The 23,842-nt window shown below is 45.6% G+C and overlaps 2 protein-coding genes across 2 annotated transcripts in view; one reads left to right on the top strand and one right to left on the bottom strand.

Moving 5' to 3' along the window:
- Positions 1 to 23,842, top strand: part of KCTD1 (potassium channel tetramerization domain containing 1) — a 122,203-nt gene that overhangs the window by 74,364 nt on the left and 23,997 nt on the right. The gene's annotated exons all lie outside the window — the stretch shown is intronic.
- The window catches only part of TAF4B (TATA-box binding protein associated factor 4b), a 73,239-nt gene continuing 69,972 nt past the window's right edge, over positions 20,576 to 23,842 (bottom strand). The window contains exon 15 of the mRNA XM_069853992.1: positions 20,576 to 22,358. Within this exon, the coding sequence (XP_069710093.1) occupies positions 22,191 to 22,358 (168 nt within the window). The 3' untranslated portion in view covers positions 20,576 to 22,190. The remainder of the gene's footprint in view (positions 22,359 to 23,842) is intronic.

Below are 23,842 nucleotides of genomic sequence, written 5' to 3'. Positions count from 1 at the left end.
GAATACTGTGTTCAGTTCTGGGCCCCTCACCATAAGAAGGATGTTGAGGCTCTGGAGAGAGTCCAGAGAAGAGCGACAAAGCTGGTGAAGGGCCTGGAGAACAGGCCTTATGAGGAGAGGCTGAGAGAGCTGGGGTTGTTTAGCCTGGAGAAGAGGAGGCTGAGGGGAGACCTTATTGCTCTCTACAACTACCTGAAAGGAGGTTGTAGAGAGGAGGGTGCTGGCCTCTTCTCCCAAGTGACAGGAGACACGACAAGAGGGAATGGCCTCAAGCTCTGCCAGGGGAGGTTTAGGCTGGATGTTAGGAAAAAAATTCTTCACAGAAAGGGTCATTGAGCACTGGAACAGGCTGCCCAGGGAGGTGGTTGAGTCACCTTCCCTGGAGGTATTTAAGGCACGGGTGGACGAGGTGCTAAGGGGCATGGTTTAGTGTTTGATAGGAATGGTTGGACTCGATGATCCGGTGGGTCTCTTCAAACCTGGTTATTCTATGATTCTATGATTTTATTTTGTATGCTGCTTGTAATTCAGGTTAGTGATAGCAAAAATTGGGAATGATAAATGATGAGGTCAAGCAAAATATGCATGCAAGGAAGTGATTAGCACAGATTTTTTTCCTTAGCATGCCAGAGCGAGAGAAGGCCAGTAATTTGAGTGCAAGTGTGTGGAGGAGAAAATTGTATTGATTGCTTTCATTCTTTAAAGAAGAAAGCCTTAACTCTTACATCTGTAACTGGAACAAAAAGTACAGGCCATCCATCTTATGCTGGGCAAAAAAGAAGGGGCATCCTGAAAAAGCCTGTTTTGTTAGAGATTATGTTCTCATTATTTTCTCCTGCCACCATCTGTGCATTAATTGCAAAGTCAGTCTTCTGCCTGGTCATCACATCATTCTATCTCGACTGATACGTGCTATAGACTGTAATAGAGTTCATCAGCAGAAATAAGTACAACATATAGGTATTTTTCAGAAACAGTCATTATTTACATTAACGTGACTGTTTTTCTTATAAATTAGTATGTACTACGTGTCTGTCCATTCCCCTGTCTTGGCATTTAATTGCATTTTGAGGAGAGCAGGGAAGGGCACAGCTTGAGTAAAGATTTGCTTTGAGAAGCACAGGAAAGGACAATGCCACTCCACACAGTGGGTTAAAGTTGATACTCATTTGCAGGAAGAGCTCTTCTCCCAAGAAACAACTGTGAACCCTCATGAAACAGGCATAAATGAAAACAAAGCCTTCTGAGCAACTTCAGAAACAGAATAGTCTGTATGTGTTGCCACAAAAGTAAAAAAAAAAAAGCAGGGAAAGGCCTTCCATTCTTCCTTGCACTTCTCAAAGACCCAAAAAGGCCACAAATGCATTTCTTCCTCCAAGTGTCACTCTTAAGTAGCACTGTTCATTTCTGGTGCACCACAATTTTTTTGCATCTTCTTCAAAGCAAAACATAATTTCATTCTGCTTTCTTCCCCTTGTCATATTATCCGGGATTTAATTCTGTCCTCTCCAATCAAGAGAGATCTTTTACAACATTCTTTTCAGTGGGGCGCAGGATGGGGATTCAGTCCTAATTGAGGGCTGGGGAGTGATGGTGGTGGTGTTGAAAGACATTGGGTGCCAGTGCTGAGCTTGATGTCATAAGCTCTGTTTAAAGTATTACTCATAGAAAGCCTGTGAACAGTGAAGATGTAGCTCATAATTACGTGACATTGCTGCTGAAGAACGAACAAACAGCAGAGTTTGGAGAAAGGTAGACCCAGGGGTCCTCACAGCTCCTTTGTGGGGCCTCAATTTGGGAAGGCATTTCAGGGTATCCTTAGCCTTCAGCCTGGTAAAAGTCTAGTCTTTATTTCAATGGGACACTGAAATTGTATATGGGGGATACTGAAATTATATTTCCATACCATCATACCAAGCTAAGACAGATGCCTAAAGGAAAGAAGAGCAAGAAGACAGCAGCAAAAGCTTCTACAGCATTTGTTCTTCTTGATTATTGTTTTTGCTTGTTTTACTGATTGTAGGGCTAAATATTGATTTTCCAGCCCTGAAAAATTGACCATCTTCTTCAGTCATGTTCTCAATATGCTTAAAAAGAAAAACCACTCCATGACCGCATTTTCCCCTATAGAATTGTGAGCAATTAACACAGTAGGTTCTTAGTTCAATGTGTATAATTTATTGTAAAATGTATATAATTGGTTTGGCAGACAGCAAATGCACCAATACAAGCATAAACCTTTTTATGAAACCATATGTAATACTGGATGTTGACAGATTACTACTACAAGATGTCATGTTAAATAACTGATGCCGATATACAGCAACAAATTAATGGGTTTGCAACTTTTCATCAAAAAAGGAAATAAAAAAAACCCCACTATTCACATCTCCATTATTTATTGAAGTATTTTCTTTAATACACTCACTGCTGGAGCATCTGAGTGTATTAAACAGCTAAATTCAGTATCACATTAAGCTAAATTGCCCACACTGGGCAGCTGCCTCATTTCACTGTTCTTAAAAGGCCAAGATGTGTTTTCTGAACCTGAGGCATTTGTCTCCTTGCTGAAGCGGTGTGCTGGCAATTATTTCACCAGTGGGTGGAGGAATCATGGGAGGGAGCATCTTACTCTTCTGCCTGAGACCCTAGCCAAACAATGGCCAAAAATTTTCAAGAGCAGGAGAGAGGACAGGAACAGGAGGAGAGGTCAAAACTGTGCTCCTACCTTCATATTCATGGACCTGTTTTAAAACTTGGTGGCCAATGAGCATCTAGTGCCATCCCTGAGCTGCTCAGCAGTAACAGGGCTGGGTCTTGGGGGGTGAGTTAGCTCAGTAACCTCTCAAGCCTTCTGGCTCCCAGATATCTACGTATGTGCCATGTAAGGGTGTAGCAGTGACACAACATAGCAGCGATGTAAGCCTTTGATCACCCAGTGTTCGCCTGGTGCTGGAAGTACTCCCAGCAGGCCACTGGCACCCCCCTCCATTGCTGGCTCACATGCCATGATGTACATGCGTCTCTTGGGGACGGAGGATGTGGTGGAGGAGTGACCTGAGTCTGGCTTGCCCATCATGCTGCACACACCTGCCCTGTGTTCCTGAGTCCTACAGGAAGCCTTGAAGAGCTTCATGAAAAAGTAGGGCACTCCACAGCACCTGCCTGGGTGTGGTCCCTGGGGCACGTCCAGCAGGGTGGGCAGGACAAGGAGACCCTCTCCAGTCCTTCCCTGCTCAATTACCCTTATGACTTTTTCCACAGAGACCTCAGACAGTTTCCAGCCTCTCTGGGGATATTTGTGCTCCTTGGAGGAGTCTTTTCACATCACTGGTTGGGCTCAGACCTTGAAGTCAAAACCCCTGTGTCTGTTCCTGCACCTTGAATCTCCTGTGTCTCACAGATGTTCCTCCACTTGACTCCTGTTTTCACATCTTCCTTGGCCTCTCCCTCATCATGGAGTGGATTTTCCCACCTTTTCTATCTTCCTCCTCCCTTAACCCATTTTTCATCATCTCTTTGCAGTCGTCTTTTTTCTTGCTTCTCCTATAATCCTGTATATTTGGATAATTTTCATTTGGACTGTTTAACATAACCACTAGATTTGTGTTTCAGCCTTGTTCAGCAGGTTAAATGCTCCCACTTCTACTGTATGTTCTACATTTTCTTCTGACTCTTAATATAGGCCAGGGTTGACAGACTTGGGATCCAGCCCAACTTCAGTGGAAATCTTCACCAGTAATTTCTGTGGGAGCAGGGGGAAAACATTCAAAATGTTCCAATGTGAGAGGCTAAAACTTTGGAGCAGGGGGAGGAGTGGGGCGTCTACAGCCAGATTTCTCATGCTACTCCACACTTCTATCACCCCCAGCTCCGGAGGAACCTGTGGGCAGGAAGAACAATGTTTCTAAAAAGCAGACTGCATTTTCTTAGGTTACAGATGACAGAGGCAGCATCCTACCTGCTTTGATCAACCGTGTCAGGGACCTCAAGTCCAGCGAGCCTCTGCTAGGCATTGTGCTTCTGCTACATTTGTATTTATCTGTAGCACATTTGGAAGGAAGGAGAAAATCTTTTTGCCTTCCAACTTCTTTCCAGAGCCAGCTCACAAAAGTTTTTGTCTTGCAGGCCAGCCAGAAGTGTCTGTCCCATCACCCAGCTTACAAACTCACAGGCTGTGCGGCCGCATAGCTGCTGCATGGTAGTTTTCTGGGCATGAGTACCCTACAGATGTGCTGTGGCCATCCCAAACCAACAGCTATAATGGGTGAAGCCACTCATCCACATAGCTGATCTAACAAAAGCGCATCTATATGCAGTGATTGTGCTAAAAATATGCTTTTACTGGCAGGATTTATTCTATGAGCTCTCCTCAGTGAACAAAGAGGGACTGATACAAGGAATGCCTGCAGGAAGGACGCTCAGCCTCTGCATAACCTGGGATGGCTGCACTGGCAAAGCACTGCTAATGCAGCCCTGGAAAGACGCAGCCCTGGTTGTTTCCAGCCTTGGTTTGTAGGAAGAAAGACTCCCACGTTGTGCTTCCATTACATTCAGGTGGCTTTTATTCTTCAGTTGCAAAACACAGCAGAAAAATAATCCAAACGGATCTCAGGAGTGAAAGAAAAATTGAGCAGCAGCTGTTTTTGAGAGAGGCTCCTTAATCAAACGGTGTCTGTTCAAACCCCTTCTGTTTAGTAGCTGTCCCTCTAGATGTCCCACTAGATGTTGTCAGCCCCCTCCCCCCCATTTCCAGCTTATCTTTGCTGCAGCTGCCATTGTGCTTCTCATTGTTCATGAAGTTACGGGCACCTGTGTCTCCCCTTGATGCAATCTAAAGGCTCCCACTGTTTATTTCAATGCAAATATTTTTTTTGTTGAGAAACAAAAGGGCTGGAAAAAGGGAGGTTATGGGAATATTCAGGATGAGATAAGGAATCTGAGGCAGAAAAGAACACACCAATTACCTCAGCTAACACGCTCATATGCCAGATGAAACCAGTTTTACCGGCTGTTGCCCAAAGGCAAAACACCATAGGGCTTCTGATGTCATGTTGGCCTTTGGTTATGAGCCCGGGTAAATGGTACCTGGCAGAAAGAGAAGAAGAGCTGTACTGCTCAGTGCCAGCTTCATTTATTTATGTTCGTCTAGCATCAATTAAAAATACCTCTGTCTCATTCTGCCTGGCTGCCTGCTAGTGTGGTATTCATTTTCTTTCCATAACACTGTAGATTGCCTGTGTTACAGTTTACAACAGTGAGAGCTGGCATTTGCCTCTGGCAGGGCAGAGGACGAGAAACCATTTTACTTTCATGCTACTTTTCCTCCGCTCATCTCCACAAAGAGCAACAAAGGTGTTTGATGTGCCAGTTGTAGTGGAGGGGTGATGTGCAAGGCCAGGGTTGTTGTTAATCTGCAGTGCTTCAATAGCATTAGCTTTTTCCTTAGGATTTAAATTGAATCGGTAGCATTACTGGGACAGTATAGTGCTGTAGATCTGAACTGTGTTCTGTGTACTCATCTGTCTTTTTTCTTTATTATCTTAACCTCCTTTTTCTTCCTTTTTTTACCTTTTTATATCAGCAAGACTCAGTGAAGCAGACTTTATGTTGCAATAATTCTGCATGTTTTGGTTATAAATATCCTGAAGCTAAGTCAAGGTTTTTTTTCATATAACTATCAAAGCAAGTGTCTGCTTCAGCACAGAGTGAAAGGGCCGTTTTACACATAAAAGCTCATCAGTGGGTGGTAAACAGCTTTTGTCCTAATACATTTTGCAAATACTCTGCTGTGGTACAGACTGATGGCTTTGGTGAAAATGGTAACATTTGACTTGAGAGGCAATAGTTGCCTGTTCTAGTTCCTATGGTGGGAGCCTAACCAGGGTCTGAGCACTCAAAGAATCTCAGGAAAATCAAGTCTTTTGCCTGTTGCACTATAAACGACGTCACTGGTGTTTTAAATTTCCAATTGTCTCCTTGAGAGCAAATAATGCTGCAAAGCAATTTAAAATCAGAAGAGGTAAAAATCAGTAACTTCAGCAACAGCTGTGTAGGCAGTTTCCTCCATCACAATCTCCCATCTAGATTTTCCGAGCAGACTTGTGATTTCAGCAGCTGCCTTGGCAGGTTCCCAGCATGGTGTGCCTGAAAGCAGCCAGGCTGTCTGAGAGCGGATGGTTTTGGAAAATCAGAGGTCTTCAAGGGTTCTCAAGTCAAACATCAAAAACTACTAAATATTTCATGTTTTTCTTCTGCCTTAGCGTTGCACACCCTGAGAATGACAAACATTTCATGATCTGAAGTCAACACAACAGCACCGGTGTATCACTGGCTTGCCACAACATCTATTTAAAGGGATGTTTTAAAGCAGTCTGCAGTGCTGGAAGGTGGCTTTTTCTGTACTGCTTCAAGCAAGGATGTGCTGATATGAACACTCGTCAGCATGATTTATTTATTAGAACTTCATACCATTTTTTTGTTTCGCCCCATTGACACAGGATTAAAATTAAACAGCCTTAACTGTGCAAGATGAAAGTATAGCTTAGCTCGTTCAGGTACATCTATATTAGACACATGTGTAAGTTCTCTGCTAGCTTGATCTTGCATTCACGTACCGGCAAAGCTCTCCCAAGATGGCTCGTTGGAGTCAGCTGTTCAGATCAACCATGACTTTACGTCGAGGTGGCAGTGGCCGGACTAAGCCAGGGTAAACCTTTGTAGGCCTTGATTCTCTGAAGACCCCATCGACGGCTGTCATTGATACTAAGGGGAAGCTGTCATTAAGGCTGAGGCCCTTGGGAATGCATTGGATTCATGGCCCCGTCATATCACCTGCTGAGCACGACGCACGGTGCTGCACCAACAAGCCTTAAAGCTCTGTAACTCACCACTTCATGAGCTAGGGAAGAGGAGGTGCGTTCGCAGGTCATACAGCTACCTGGCCACTAAGCATCGCTCTCCAGAGGTGCGTAAGGCCCCAGGGTCCCCAGTGGAGGAGTCTGGCCAGGCAAGAGGCACCTCCACAAGTGACTGTGGCACGGTGGGGTGTTTTAAGTCGTAGGAGCACTGAAGCAAAACTCAATGTATTGGCAGCAAACTGGCTTTGGACTCAAAGACCCCACAGAAGTGTGCTGAGCCAGGGACAATGCTTCAGCATGTGCAGATTTAGAACTCAGGGAAGCCAGGGAGTGCCAGGGAAGGCTTGTGCTGGAGGCACAAAGCAACTGCTGGCAGTGCAGCCAGCAGCCGTTTGAGCTGACTTTACTTATAGCAGTCATCAAGTCTCAGGTTAAGGGAAATATGGTACCTTACAGTGGTCTCATCCCTTGCCACTGCCTCTCCTGAAGACAGTCCAGGCAGAAGTAGAATGTCTAGCTGGGTGTCCTGCTGCCAGTGAGCAGCAACATCTCACAGGGTGGCATTGTGGGGAGACAAAATGCTGAGAGCAGCCCTGGAGACACACAGGACCCAGGAGAGCGAAGGGAAAGCATCCCTCACCAGAGATCCACTGTCAGGAGGCAGCACTACCTGCACTGGCTGGTGGGAAAGGAGAAGACACATGCAAAATCCCAGGTGACAGATGCAGAGCCAAGGGCATCCCTGCAGCTGGCCGCTTGCATGGGGACCAAGGTGACCCACTCCTGAAAAACACTGCTGGGCTAGCAGGTTGCATTCTGCCACTCCATCATTAGAGCTTTTCCTGCTCCACCAAGCACACTTATCCCACTGTCTGGGCTGACTGGCATGAGTTTGAGTTTGGCATTCAAACAGGACAAAGGAGGGAAAAGGCCTCTAGTATACACCACTGACTTCTCAGGAAGGTGGTTTGCCTGTGTCCCTGCTTACCTCAGGGCCTCAGGTGCCCTCGCAGCTGTGGGAGGAGCAGTGGGAGGTGGTCACCCATCTTGGACACAGGTCAAGGGTCCTGCTGTATGCAGCATGGAGAAGTCAGAGTCAGGCAAGCTGGTGTGGTGGTTTTTGGTACAGTTGTAGCGTGCATGATGCGGACTTGCTCAGACTGAGTAGAGTCTTAAAGGGCATTGTCAGGGCTGCAAGGTTTTTTTTTGGAAAAGCGCTACCTACTTAAGTCCCTAAGTTTTGCAAAGTGCAGAAGTGAGCACAGTGCTCTGAAAGGGGTGGGAGAGGCTGTGGTGGAAATTGGGTTATTCTCACTCTGCCAGAGAGTCTGTGCAGCATCCACCAGACCAGGGTAGATGTGGGCTTCAGAGGAAAGCAGCCCCTGTAGCACTATCTAAAACCTGAATGCTTCCCCAGCAAGAATCACAAAGGAGAGACAAAATACGTTTCTTGCTGAAAATACCACTGAACGCACAACTTGCTGTCTTTTGCACCGGCTACGGTGAAACACAACCTTATCCTGTAGGCAACCAGCTACAAAAGTAAGGTCTACTTTATCCTTCAGAGTTTCCCTCTTTTTGCAATAACTAAGTGTATTAGTTTGTCCATTGCTTTCTCTGCATGTGTTATGTGGTGACATACGATGTGCTAATGAAACTGATACCAGCTGTCCTGTGCTCAGAATTCCCCAAGGTTTGGAAAAGTGGCCTGGAATGAAAGCTGTTATCACAAAAACTTTCAGAGATGGGTCCGTTGGTTGGTGATTACAGAGTAGGAAGGGATGAGCTACTAAAGCTTGGGCAGTTTTCTTGTAAACACTGTGGTCAGGGTTATGCTGTACATGTTGAGGTGTCCTCATTCATGAAGCTTAAATCACACAAGAGGAGAAGCAACCATGTCACCAATGCTTGCAGAAGTGCAATGTATATGAAAGCACTTCCAGTGCTTCCACCTCTCCAGAAGTAAACAGAAATTAAAATATACTCAGGGTTTGCACACACAGAATCATTAACTTTATATAGTTAGGGACTAGAGGAAGGGAGGGAAGGGGGATTTTTGGTAGAAATTTTTCCTTTTTTTTTTTTTTTTTTGCCCTGGGCAAAATTTTCAACATTAACTAATTAATGTTTATAAAGCACTTTGCATATATAGTGCCTTTCATCAGGGGATCTCCGAGTATTAGATTATATTATCTTGAAGGCCCCAGGCCTGTGCATACTAGCCCTATAAAGTATTAGCCTTATAAACTTTAGTAATTCATTTTAGGTTTTTTCCTGGGCTTTTTTTGGTTGGGTTTTTAATCTTCCCTCTTCTGAAAATGTGCCGAGCATTTTGGCTGTGTATGTAAAAAGGTGGTAAAAAGGGTGGTGTCAGCCAGAATGACCATATGAAAAATCAGGGCCCCATAATGCACTTCTCAAATCCTCTAATTGCTGGAGCTGCAGAGTAGCAACCGTGCCAAACTTAAATTGAACCATAAATCCCACACGTCAAGCAGGGATCAGGAGGAAGCATCCTCACCAGTGGGGGAAACAGCTCGGATATTTGCTCTGCATTGCCTGGTAATGACAGCAGAGATAGGGAGAGAAAGGGAGACCTCTGATGTCCAGCAGCACCAGGAGGCAAACACAAGCTCCTGCACTGGGGGCAATCCGGTGGCTCTTCTGTATTGCATTAAGTTTCTGTTACAGAGAGAAAAGGGTCAGTGGTGGCTGGGAGCTGGGAATCCAGGGGTGGGCATGAAAATGGCCATACTTAGTCCATCTGGAGCGTCTCCAGGCCATTGCTGTCACCCTCTGAGGAGAAGGCAGGAAGCAGAGTACCCCAAAGCCACGCCGACAGTAGCGAATCTGCCATGTGTCAAATCTGAAAAGCCTGCTTGGGTGTGGGCTCAGTGGATGACTCAAACAATTACTTAACAATAGCTGGTTGCGTGAGTTGGCAGGGTTGTAGCCAGGTTCACAATGGAAAAAATGTGTGGGCATCTTGGCTTTAGCGAAACACATGCAGAACAGACTTGCTGCTACACGCAGGAGCTACCAACAGAGAAAGCAAGGCCTTGGGGAGCAGAAACTTGACAGGGACAAGGCAGAGGATGTCTTTGCCCTTACATGCACGTCTTACAGGTGGAATTCCCCCAGCTGAATTTAGCTGGGTAAGGGCTGCTGCTCTGAGGGAAAAGACCAAGCAGCAAATCCAGTCTTTCAAACAGCCATTGGAATTCAGAAATCAAGAACTAAGTCATCCCCTCTAAGGCCTTCTTGCCCATACCAAAGTACCCTTATGAGCAGTGAAAGTTCACAGTGAAAGGTAGGGAATTCCTCTCCTTTCAAAGGAGAAAGCGTTCAGCAGGCTGATGGTACACATAGCTAAAACCAAACAGATATTTCTTCATAAAAACAGCCTGAGAACTCTTCCAGAGCTTACACATATTGAAGAACTTCATGATCAGTTTGGGATGAGTAAAAGCACTCACTTGCCACTTGTGGGCTGATATTCCAAGTCCCAAAATAACCACTGCATGCAACTCCCAGGGGAGAGGTGGTTGGGAGAAGTGTGCGAGGGGACTGTGGGAAACAGCTCACCAGATGAGGTGCAGGCAGCATCTGGACATGGAAAGACATATCAGGAAACCAAGCAAGTAGGACTTACTCACCAAGCTTGCAATGTGAAAAAGAGGCTTAGGAGGCTAAGCCTTGCACCCTGCACTGTGCACTCCTGGTCCTGAGGAAGAGTGAGAACCCCATACAGATCAGGAGGGTACTCACTGTGTCAACCTAGAGCCATATTTGGATGGAGATGCGGCTGTAGCACAGCTCTTGCTGGCAGGGAGCAGCCAGTGGTGGCTCTGCTGTGGAGTTCCATGTCTTCTATCCCTGGAGACAGTCCTGTGACAGGCCAGAAGGCTGATGTGTTGCGTTGACAGATTTCCTAGATGTGTCTCCTCTGGAGACACTACAGCACAGAGAGACAGCCTGGGAGCAGCCAAAGGTCTTGTCACCTTGCTCCAATCAACAGTGTAGGCTGATGTATTGTATGTGACCCCAGTGAAGAAAGAGAAAGACTTCTCCTGGTCTTACCTTCCCTCAGGTAGATGTGGTTGAAGAGAAACTGAGAGAAAAGGAATCAGAGCAAGAACTGTGCTGGGGTATAGCTGGGTCTGTCCTCCAGAGGTGCTCTTTTCCTGGGATCATTTTGCTCTTTGTTTCCCCTGTGCTACATGCACTATATTTATCTCCCACAAGCAAGTGTGTATTTATATTGGCAAGTGATATCATCTACCAGATAAAGGACCTCTAACAAGGTAAACAGGCATGTTTATGAGGTGCCACTGCCGCTGGCTGTGCATGTACACGTTTTTCTCAACTTTTCTTTGATGTAGACACTTCACTTATGGGTCAGGTTAATATGGCTAGTACTTCAGGCCAGAATACTCCCACACTTACTTGTTATACAGCAAGAGGGAGTGTTTGGTGTTATTGGTATTACCTCCAACCTAGGGCAAGAGTGCATTAATTCATGCTCATCAATAGGGAGTGAAGCACCTTTCCCTTTCACTGAACTCAGGAAGCAGACGTTGCTGCACCAGGCCCTGGGAAGCCTGAAGCTGGGCATGGTGGCTTGCAGTTTACCATAAACCAGCTGTGAGTCATTCCTGCCCTGGAAGCCAACCAGCTCCTGCTCAGGAGCTACCGTTGCAAGAGCTACTGCTCCTGCTAGACGTGAGCGGTTTCACTGCCCGCTGGTTGCAGTTCCTGCCCATTGCGTTGGAAGTCACCTGCATTCCTCTTCCATGAGTGTGTGGCACAAGTGCTTTGGAGAAAAATACAATGCTCAGCTTTGAAGGAGAAAGGCTGTGGGGTTTTACCAATTGCACAGCTGCAGCTCCACCCTCACCAAAGCAGGTGCACTGCCAACTACAGACTTCAGCCTCAGCAGGTCTGGGAGAATTAGGGCTCTTTCATTGCTCTTCCCATTTGCATGCAATTCCCTCTAATTCCTGAATCCTCTCCCTGCGACAGGTAATTTGCCTACCCGAGGAGAGCTCAGGAAGAGTCGTGCGGCCTGGGATTTCCCCATGTTTTACACCAGTGAGTCTTGATAGGTACATTCCTCTAACTGAGCTGGAACCTAGGAGCAACCAGGGGGCAACATACAAGGATGAGAGTGGCTTCTGCTGAAGCAGAAGAAACGTTGGTCCAGTGCAGGCAGACAAGACTAATGCTGTGCTGGCAATCATCCTTTGGAATCCTGTCCCATGGAGGTCACCCCACCGGTCCTCCAGTGTGGACAGCTGTAGCTGAGCAGCTGTAGCACGACCAAAGATCTTGCAAGAATCAATATGCTGTCACTGGCTGAGGGACTCCAGAGGGATAGACAAGAAAGAACTTGCAGCAAAGCTGACTCCACAAGGCTGAGTTGGGCAACAGCAGTTTAGATCAGCTATAGATCTAGAGGCCCTCAAGTGAGGCAGGAGACAGAGGACAGCCAGCACATCCATATTTGGAGGTGTGGGTGAAGGCTGCTCACTGCCTAGGGGCTCGAGCACCAATAAATTGAGCGACTTAGTCTAGCATGGGGGAAGTTTGCCACAGTGCTCTCCTTCTCAGATTTTGAGGGGGTTGGTGTGACTATGGGGAAGAAGGTATTAATTTGTACTCCCAGATAAAATATCTCCAGGTCCATCTTATAGCAAGCTCTCACACAGTGTGGAGAGCAATTCATGTGCCTCCAAAACAGGCATTGCAGGCAATGCTCCCAACTTTAGGCAGTGCTGCCTTGGTTTTATTGTCCCAGGCTACGTACGTCTTTGGAGTGTTCAAAGCTGTGTCTCTCTCTTGTTAAAGTCTGTGGGACAAAAACAGAGATGCTGCTTCCCCACCACCTACCCATGGGGAGAAGATCGACCATGGTAAAAGGGGCAATTGTTCTCCACCATGGCAAGACGGGCACTGGGACTCAGCTGCCCCTCTAGGCAGCTCAGCAGAGATGGGGGAGAACACTGCAAGGTGGCAGGCTTAGGGAGCTGGGAGGGCAGAACGACTGTCTCAGGCTCCAGCACAGGGAGGATGGGTTCCTATAAACACTTGTAAGCCTCAACTCCAGCCCATCAGCACTCTCTCCCTAACAGACAGCATGCAGCTTCCCCTAGAGCACTGAAAACATGGAGGGAAATACCCTTCAGAAACTGCCCAGATTCTGTATTTGAAATTCAGACCACCAGTCTGGAGATCTGATTCATGCTTTTTGAACGTGTGGGTTTGGCAATCCTGTGCTTGCACTCACAGCCATTTCCCAACCCCTTATTTCCCCCAGAGGTGTTCTTACTTTTCCCTTTTTCACTGTTGTGTACATGAAATAAACTGCTTGGGGGTTAAGGGAGTTGTTACTGATAGCAAAATGCATCTATTCCATTCACAGTGAGCTGATCACTAAACATCAACAAAACAAAAAACAAAAAACACAACTTCACAGTCTAAAATAACCACAGCAGGTTGGAGTGATTCCTTCCCAATCCTGCTTTGCCTTGGGGCAGGACAGACTGGGCAAGGGCTCCTCTCCCTAAGGAGCAGCAGGAAAATACCATCTCCCTGCTGCAACCATGCTGAGCATGGCAGACAAGCCCTGGATCACCATGGTGGATGTGACCTGTCTGTTCCTGTAGGTTTCTGTGAGAAAGCTGAGCTCCTGCCCCCATCAGCTGCTCTGGGGAGGGAAGGCTGGGGTGCACACAGGCACCTAAATCCCTAGGAGAAGATTTAAGGGCCTCTCCTAGGGTTACAAAAGGAGAATGGTTTTGTTTTGGACCCACAGTCAGTTAAAAAAAATCCCTTTTTCCCTCTCAAATAATTTTTTTACCCAGTTGTGGCAAAAACTGTATCTTTATCACTGTAGATATCAATCTGGGGCATAAACGCTACCTTAGCTCGAAGAAACAGTATTAATTATCCAAAGCCTGTTCTGGGCACCATTTGTATTCCCATAGTCAGCCTGCTGCTGACATGATAGAAGGCAAAACCCCACACCCATGGGAGTGGAGACTGTTTTCCTTTCCCTGCGAGGGATCCCTGCCCACTTAAAGACAGAGCAGCAGTCAGGGAGCAAAGGCGAGCCCTGCTGTGGGGAAGAGGGTTTGTGAGGTGCCAGCCCTGAACCTGGCAGCAGCAGGCTCTGGGCTTTTGGGGTCAGGCATGGGAAGCGCTACAAGAAGTGGCCTTATTGGTAGGTTTGGGACTCACAGCTGATGGCAGCAAAAAGCTTTGTTGTGGTAAATACTGGGGAGGTATGAATAGTCCCTGCCATCCTGGGACTCCACTGCCTCTAGGGAAATGCCAAGGAGATCCCCACACACATTGGAAAGGGGAACTACCAAAACGGGATGGAGGGAAATCCCCGATGCAGGGCTCTAGCTGCCAAAGCAGCTTCCTTCTTGCGGTGTTCACCGTGATGCCACAGAAGCCTAACGACAGCAAGTTTTTGTTGGCATCACAGCAAAGCACAACTTGAAGGCCACATCTGCAAGGGAACAGCTTAATAGTCTAAAAGCACTGCAGCTGAGTGGGACAGCCTGCCTTCTTTCTGCTGTGGCATACACGGGGGTCGAGGAAAGGAAAATCGCTCCACCCTGCCTGTCCTCCCCCGGGGAAAAGGAAATCAGCATTCCCAATACCTCGGGAGGCCAGAAATGCCTTTGCAGACCCTTTCCAGACCTTTGTGACAAGCATTCCTTAAGGCCTTCCAGAAATAACATCCAAGATTTGGAAGCTCTTGAGAGAGCAAGTGTAATGAAAGCAACATTGCCTAGTAATTAACAGAGATAATGGGAAGAGAAAGTCACTGAGCCCTATTTTAGCCCTGTTGAATTTGATTTAATGTCTCAGCATGGATGGAGGGTCTCCACGTGCTTCTAATTTCTGCCTGCACAGAAGACAACAGGGCTGCAAGAGATCTGTGAGCCATTACTCCACAAGGGCCAGTTGAGGAGTTGCTTGTGCAGGAGATATTTTCCTATGGAAAGCAACCAAAATGGTGAGCCTGGAGAAAGCTAAGAAGGGACAGTGGTCATCCAAGGAAAACAGATTTGAGGTATGGGGAGAAGAACTGGACCAGCCATAGAAACTGAAGAGCAAAAGAACTTTTGAGAAGAGTATATGTGCCCAAAAGCTGTGCAAAATGAGGGTGGGAGCACCTGCTCCGGACATGGCTTGGCTATGAGTACCTCACTTTATTTTCACCTGAATGCACAAGGTAAAGCCAGGCTGGAGGGTGGCTGAAGCAAGCAAATGGTTCGCTCTGTATTTACAAGTCACTTCTGGGGCTTAAAACATGGAGACAGGGCAGTGGCCAGGGAGCCCAGCAAGTGAAGGCAGGCATGTTTCTGCTGAAAGGCACAAAGATGGGGCCAAAACACAAAACCAAGGGAATTGGAGGGGAGAGTGGGGAGGTGGAAAAGAGATCCAACACCACAAAAAACAGGTGAAGGGGATGAAAGGCAAAAGTGGGAAAGACAAGCTGGGCCACTGCATTCACATCACAGACAGTGGTGTCTGGGGATCTTTGTTCAAAGAGCCAAGGAGTATTTGTGCCACATCCTGACATCAGGAGCTTGAAGCCCTTACATATGGCTCATTGCCTGTGACAGAGACTCGTGGAGTCTCCCCATGTCAAGGAAACCTCAGTGTGAGGTGCATGTGAGGAGGGGGAGCATGTGGTGCTGTGATGGATAAAGGAGCACCCAGAGGCACTGTTTGCCCCAGTGAGGGCTCAAAGCTCCCACAGCCAGGACTCCTACCTTACCTTCTGGCTGAGAGCCACCAGACCCCAGCCCCATGCAGCCATGGAGCAGGGCAGACCTGCCACCACACCTTCACAGCCCCTGGCAGGCTGGGCTGGGCCAGGCATGTCCAGCAGCTCTGGGATGGTGCTGACTCCTCTGGGCTCCCTACCAAGCTCCCTACCTTGGCCTTACCAAGGGCCACCAGCACAGCTTCACTGCCCCTCCTGGAACCACTCCCCCACACAGGAGCCACGGAAGAGTTGCCACTGGCTGCTGCCATCCATTGGCCACTGTGCTACCCATCCTGCCCAAACTCTACACTCCTTCAACTTCTTCTACGTGCCTAAGCACATACAAGGCAGGTAGGTGACAGCTATACAGGGTTTTAAATCCCTTCTCAGGCAGAAACCTGTGTGTCTGGCGGGGAGGGAAATCACCAAAAGAGGCAGTACCATGCTCCTACCACCCTGCAAGACTGGGCTGCATCTCCCTGGCTTTCTCTCTTGGAGGATACTGCCCCTGGGGTCAGCTTGGCTTCCCTGCTCCCAGCCATCATCAGAAACTCAGCTGTGGCTCGGGACTGCCAGAAGTTTAGCCTATTACAGAGAAAAAGCCTGAAAAGGCAGCCATCTACTCCAGGAGGCACAGGGGCCTCACATAGAGAGGTCTGAAAAAGTTGAGTCCCTGCAGTTTCTTAATTTTTCACTTGATCTAGACTATACAAGGAAAGAAAAAAAAAATGCTCCTGACTCACTCTCTTCCCAAGACTGCCCTAGCCCAGGGTGTTTTCCCTGCCTTGGGAAGTGTTGCAAAATTTGAGCTTACCCTGGAGGTATCTCTCACTAATTACTGGATATCCTGGTTTTGTGTAAGGACACAGGCAGAACCTTCCCACAGGTTGTTCTTTACAGCATGGGAAAAAAAACTTGAAACACTTATTTCTGTTTCAGCATCCACAGCAGACTGCTGTGAAGGGCTGATTAACCACTCGAGGGGATCTCTTTCTGGAGCCATCCTCCTCAGCTCTGGGGCATTGCTCACTAACAGTCTCTAAGAAGCAAAGAATTTCAAAGGCAAAATCCAACCTAACTTTTAATATTGCCCTCTGTACCTGAAGTTTGGGTCACTTTCAATTCCACCCCCCTCTCACTCCCCTGTAATAAAGAAGGCTAAAGCTTTCAAATTAGAAGCAAAGACTCTGAGAGTTCTGTGAGATGAGGCCTGTCTGAGTTTGCACTGCCTGCCAGCAGTGCTGCAATGGGCTAATGAATCAACTGGTGAAAGGCAAGGTGCAGAAAATTACAGCTTCAGCCTTACAAGAGGCAGCACAACCCTGATTATCATCTCAGCTCGACGCAAGGTAGATGCTCACACAGGCTGTAAGCTTCTGCCCGTGGTTTATTCACTTCAGCAGAGGAAACTACGTGGGCTCTGATAGGTTGAGCAGCCCCTGCTGTATCTACAGCTTCCACTCATTCCAGCCTCACTCTTTCTGCATCAGTCAGGCCACCAATTCACATGGACAGCACATGCCTACTAGTCCTGGTTCATCTTCGTGGCTGGATCGCAGCACTGGGCTGCAGCTGGCAATTATCCTTCTTGCTGCTCCTTCAAAAAGAGATGAGAGGTTCTCCAAATTTAAGGAAACATGAAGCTAAAAATGAAAACTGCATTGAACACGCAGCAGTCATTTTTTTTTCCCAAACAAAAACTACTCAATAAGTCTGCTTCATTAAATTCATAGCCTACACACACATGCCTTCCTAATTTGATGATTTTTTTTTTCTAGGAAGGCCTTTTTCTGTCATTGCTGTAAATGAAAGCCTTTGGCAGAATGCACATAAAGCTATCACTGAAGCTCCTAGAGAGAGCTGTCTTCGATCCTCCCAGTGCCTTCTCCTTTTCCTCCTCTCCCTTCTTGAGAAGTCCCCCTGATCAGCTCTTCAAAAGTCTTTATTCTCTGCCAAATTTTGCACAAAGGTATAAAAGGATTTTAATATATTAAAGCTTGCAACCTCTTCAAGAACTGGTCTCCTTCCTCCCTTCCTCCTTATAGCCGGAGTTTCACACCTGGGAGTTGTTACTACTCAGCCTTTACAAGAAATATTTCTTTTAAAAAGTTACTTAGCTATTGTTATATGCACAGAGTATATGAATATTCACACATAATTACTTGAAAAAAATACTCCCCCTCCCGTCCAACTTCTAAGGACACAAATAAGAAACATCTTCAAATAACTGTAAATATTAAACCCTGCCACACTAAACACTTCAAAGTGGAAGTGCAAATATCTCAAGAAGCTTAGGGAACTACACATAATTATGAATTAGCTCTCAAAACCAGATACAGATGATCTGTCAGATAATTTTTTCATTCCGAATAGATTATAAAATACTATTCCCTATGATCTGGTAGAGGGAGTAACTGCTTACCGCTAACTGCAGTTTTTCAAGGAAAGCCTGTGGAAGGTACATGCCAAGTTACTGAGATGAAGGCAACTTTTCTTGCCTTAGCAGTACTCACAAAAAATGACTCCAACCTTTTCTCCCTCATGCCTGGGCACAGCACTGTCCTTCAGTGACACTACTGACTCTAAACACATAGTGGTCATCCCTGGGGCCTCAGCACAGGTCCACTCAATGTCCAGATGAATTATGCAAGAGACAGCCCTATTCTCTGTCCTGTTTCCAAGACAGAAAGGCTAAAAAGGAGTTATCTGGAAGAGCTGTTGGACTGTGAGATGGGAGGTCCAGTGTGCTAAGTTCTTCAGCCTTGGTACTTCATTTTGCACTCATCAAAGGAGTAAAGCACTCACTGCAGACCACGATTATCTCCAGAGCTGTAGGCTCCAGCCATGGGACTTCGGCTAACAAGGGCTAGATCCAGCTTTCAGGAGGATGTGTAGGCAACATGTGTGCCACGTGCAGAGGGAAGTGTATGCAGCACTTGGCCTCAGAAACCCAGCAGCCCTCATTTGAAAAGTAGCTAGCAGCAAGCCCATTTCATCAAGTCCAATCATTCGGACTGTGTGCTCCTTCAGGACATGCTTGTTTGCCTTAGCCTTTCCTTCTTCACCCCAGCGATTACAAATGAAGAGGAAAGTAAAGAACAGAGCAAAGAGATGAACCTGGAGAACAGCTGACAGCGTTTTTGCCGAGCACACTGCAGTCACACGGCAGGACACAGGTGCCTACAAGAGAGTGGGCTTAGAACAACTTGATGCAAACAGTAGCCTCAAGCTACTTGTGTCAAAGTGTCCAAGAGAGTGCAATGGCTTTAAGGAATCATCTAGCAACATCTCATGGGCCCCTGCTACCTTCCTCATTAAACTTTGAACAAAGCTGCAGGGCGTGTTAGTGCACTCCAGCTTGTCTTTCCCAGGGGAAGAAGGGAAAAGCTGGAGTCAAAGACAGTATAAAGGGTTGGAAGCACTAGCAAGACTTTAAAATGGCAATGAAGTGAAAAAGCAGCTGGAGGAGAGAGTACAGGGCCACTCTTGTCACCACATAACGTATAAACTTGCATACTACACTGCTAAGATTGTAGTAGTAAAGAACCAGCAACAACAGCTTTCCCCTCACAACTGTGGATACTGTTTTCTCTAAAGGTTAAGTACTGAAGAGGCAGGGATGATTCCCCAGGTAGCTTGGTGCATCAGAAATGGCTGCTTGGCTAGCAGGCCACCTGGACAGCAAGAACTGCCTCAAGTAAGCCTTGGATCCCTCACACCAGCAGTGGCATAGACAGCTCTGCTGCTCAGTCCCCAAGCACGCCAAGAACTAAGAGGCAAGGGAGCACAGTGGTGTGGTTTATCTTCCATCTATGATGGGGCTTTTAGCATTTTAGTGTAGAAAGAGCAGCCAACCTCACCATGATGTAAAAATGAGACTGGGAAAAAGAAGGGGATGTGAACCCCTGCTCATCTCTCCTGTAACTCCTGTCATGGCTGTGCAAAGCCCAAGTGTCAACTAACTATTACTTTATAGGGGACACTTGTTCTTTTCAGAAGAAAACTTGAGCTTGAATGAGAGGGAAGCTGAACCCTTGGGGGAGGGAGAGAAGAGTTTTTAGCCTTTGCACTAAGGCCTCATCTGTCCCTGTCTGAAATTAGGCTTAAAGACCTGCTGAAAAAAAAAATCTTTCTGAAAATGTCTGCTACTCCTTACAGGATAAAATTTTGGGCTTTGGAGGGGAAGTGAGAGGTGACACAAGGAGAAATTACTGGTGAATGATGACTTGCGGTGGCTGTAATGAAAGTATGCAATCTGCATTGTTGGCGGGCCATAAAAATACTTGAATTATCTGCCATAATTGATAAATAGATATATCTAAATTAAGTTATTTTCTCCAACGTCTTTCATTAAGTATCACATTGATTTTAAAGATGACAAAGAGGCAGGCCACTATGTAGATTCTCATCTTTGTTCTCCAACCTGCACTTCGTTAATTGTGAGCTTCTTTAAAAATAATTTAGGACAGTGCTTCCACTGCACATTGCTGAAGTCTGAGACTTTCTGTGTGTTTACTTACCAGAGCACATACAAAGCACTCCCCTGAGCCCATCTGTTGAAAAAAACCCCAAACCACACAATACCCAGCCTCTGTGTTGACTGACAGAGGAAGTCAGGCAAATGAAAGGCTCCTTTTTCTCCCTGCTTATCCCCCTTCACGTAATTCTTTGCTCAGTTACCTAGTTCTGCTGAACTATAAACACCTATATTTTAAAGTTTTTAATGTGTCATGTGGGACAAGCACGCCAATTACTGTGATGGGCAAATAGCCGGGGCTTGATCTCAGAGCCAAACTATTAGTCATGGTGATGACAGCTTCAGATGCTGAATTTCTCACATCAGGGAACAAAGTCACTGATATATTATTTTTAATAAAATAATTGCTTTAATGCAGTATTTAAAATAATTTTAAACATCTGATCAATAAGATACAGTACACACAAATATGGAAAATGCTGCACTTTACATAAAAAGTAAAGCTAAGCATTTAATTATACAAAACAATTTTGCTTGGTGCCATCAATATCTTGCAAACTATAGTTTAGTCAAAGTACTGCTTTTCTTATATATCTCCACTATATATACATATGCAAATAATTTACAGCATTCATTTACTACATTTGTTTACTACTGTTCCAACACAAAAACCAACCAATTCAAAACTTTATGAATTTGGTAACTATCTGCAGTGGTTCTCCTGGCTGAGGGCATTTGAATCATCACTTCAAGTTTTGAAGTACCATGCCAAGTAACTGTAGGAAGCTCGTTCTCCAAAAGAAGAAAGTTTCAGCAGGAAGCTATTCAATATTGTCAGTGCCTTTCCCCACCAGTTCTGGGAAACAGCCATGCTATACAATACTGCATCATGGGAGGCAACATGTTTGGAGGCTGAGGAGAAGTGCAACCCGGAGTTTTTTCCTGCCACGACAAGGCAGTCTTTACCAGCAAGCAGCAAAACTTTGAATCTGTTCTAGCAGTCTTAATAATCCAGAGTTCTCTTTGCTAAATGGAAACCAGGCAACTGTCTAAATACTTTCCTGTTTGTGAAGTTCCCCTGTTAAACCACATTAAGGTATTAAAACAATATTCTAAACAAAGCAGTGAAACCTGTGCTTTGCAAACACTGCTTTTCTCCTTAAGAGAGTCTCCAGCAGAAAAGTTCCAACACATCTCAAGTTTTCCCTTTTTTGCAGTCAGCACAGGTTGCTTTTGTTCATTTCTTTCTACATCCGTGCTTAAGTTCAAAGCTATTTTTTTGCATCTACAGAAAGATAAAATGTTTCTTGTTTACAGCTCCTTTTTGGGCTCTTTCACTCCTTATCTTCAAGTTTAGTAGCTCCAAACTTTCCCCAAACATTGAAGTATGCCCTAACTACACTGTCTGGTGTACTTAAATCACAAGAAAGGCCAAATTTTTCACCTTCCACCTTCCCTCAGTCACGCGCTCAGAGGGAAGGGGGAGTGCATTTGAGGTGAAGTGGGAGTGGGAAAGCACCCCTAACCCCTTTTGCTTGCTACTTTGCTCTCCACAAACAGGCATCCAGTTTTAACTCTGAACCCAGAAATTTATGGAGATGCTGAGTCAGGTAGGCAATACATTAGCATGTTGACTGACTGCTGGTTCATTATGAAATACAGTTGCCATGCTATGTAGTGCCTTTAAAGTGTTATCTGTTTCCCTAAATGAGGTTGGATTAGAAGGCACTACATGTAGAACAGATGTTGCAGACTCTGGAGTACTGAAGCAAGCAACATACACAAACTAGGGACACGTATCAAGCCCTCAGAGCCTGCAAGGCAGTCAAATGCAAGCAGGTAGTCAGGTGCTTGTGTGTGCAGCTCAGTGTTTTCACTGGTTTAAGCCAAATATTATTAAAAACCCTACAGGTGCTAAGTTAAGTATTTCATAAAAATGCTTATCTGTAAACAAGAATTATCCTTACAACGGATCATGTTCCAGAAATTGGAATTTCAAGACAGTGCAACAATGCTTCAGTGCTTTCTTTGGCAGTAGACAGCAAGTTGAAATGTAAAATTCAAATCACTTCAGAAGAGCACGGTACAAGGTTAGAGAATGTTTCATCTCCCTCTCTTGTTCCATGCAGAATATCAAGTCCCTGAGACAGACACGAGTTATTCTCGGGCAGAGCAGCTGTTTCGTAAGGCTAAAACCTGATGATCCAGGAGCAATTCCATTCCCTTTCAAATCCTAAACAAGAGAGGGAAAGAGAAAAAAACCAAAAAATTACAATTCCATGCAAGTACAAGTTCTTAACCAAATTGGTTGGATTATACTGCCTACTTGCATAAAACTAGCCTGCTGATGTTCAGGTTTACATGTTGAAAACTAGCAATCCAGAAGTCCTTGCATATTAAGTACTTTAACAGATAAAGGAAGCACTTGACAGTTAATGGTTTATTTCTGTCAAAGCAATGAAAACACTTCAGAAGAAATCTATCTTTTTAAAAAACTGTTTTATTATGGTAAGATAAATAACTGCCATTTCACTGAAGTCATACACGAACACTTGGACTGAAAAAGGACAAACTAACTACAAAGAAAGTACTATCATGGTGCCTGTGCAGACCCCCAGGTGGTGCAAGGCTCTTAACTCCCACTTGCAAACCCAAGCTCCAGAAGTTTCCTCTCTTGAGGAAAAAATGTCATTGCAAGTAGGCTCTAGCCTCGAAACACGGCCAGGAGAAACCCCTACCCTGGCTATCACCAGTGATTTTTCCTTTAAGTGAGCAACAAACATATACAGTTGAAGCATCCACATGTTCAGAACACTGTATCCAAGTGTATCTGTCTCAGTCAGCTGCCTCACTTGGTTATGAAAGCACAATTGGTAGGAGATGATAATGTTTAGTAGTTATACATTCAGGCTACTGGAATGAGCAACCCCCATGCATTCCAAAATGCCCCAAGATTTATTATTAGGGGTGGGGAGGAAGAAGATTACTATGAGCTGCACAGTAGACTGGCTACTTATCTTGGAGCCAATCTATGCTACACAGCCAGTCTCTTATCACTACTGGAGGGTTCTTGGTAATGAATGCAATTTGTACAAATACGAGTGCTCAGTCTCTGTAACTTCAGCAAGGCAATGCCTGCCAGCATCAACACCACTTGGAGATGGTGTTGCTTGGATGCTGTGTTAACTGTATCAGTTCTTACCCTAACATTCTCTGCAAGACTTCAGCAAAATTACTTTGCCCACTTTGCTTAGAGAAATCTGTTTAAAAACTCCATATATTAGAAACAAATACCAGTGCCGGACTATCTACAGCAGTGAATGCTACTGTTATTAGGGAGAAAGCATTGAAATTTATTAAAAAAATAAAGAGATTCACCAGAGAATACTCACTAACCAGAGAAAACCCAGGGCATATTGCAGAAATGGAAGCTGTATTTCTTACTAGCGGCATACAGGGTATTCAGCACCATTTCATTTGCTTTACAGTCGATACTATTAAACACTATGAAATGCCATCATTTGAAACTTTCAGTTTGTTAAATGGCTCGGAACAAATGTGTGTGGGGGGAAGACTGCTGGCCACATTGCACAGAGAGGGCACTGCTGTCCTGGTAAGACACAAAAGGGTCACAGTTCAAGTTTGTCATATGACAACCCTAAAGGATCCAGGGAAAAGATAGTTCTGCAATGCAGCTGCCAGCACGGGTTGAAAAGG

This window comes from Phaenicophaeus curvirostris, chromosome 3 (assembly GCF_032191515.1).
Source record: "Phaenicophaeus curvirostris isolate KB17595 chromosome 3, BPBGC_Pcur_1.0, whole genome shotgun sequence".
NCBI lineage: Eukaryota > Metazoa > Chordata > Aves > Cuculiformes > Cuculidae > Phaenicophaeus > Phaenicophaeus curvirostris.
This window is presented reverse-complemented; position numbering and strand designations above follow the sequence as displayed.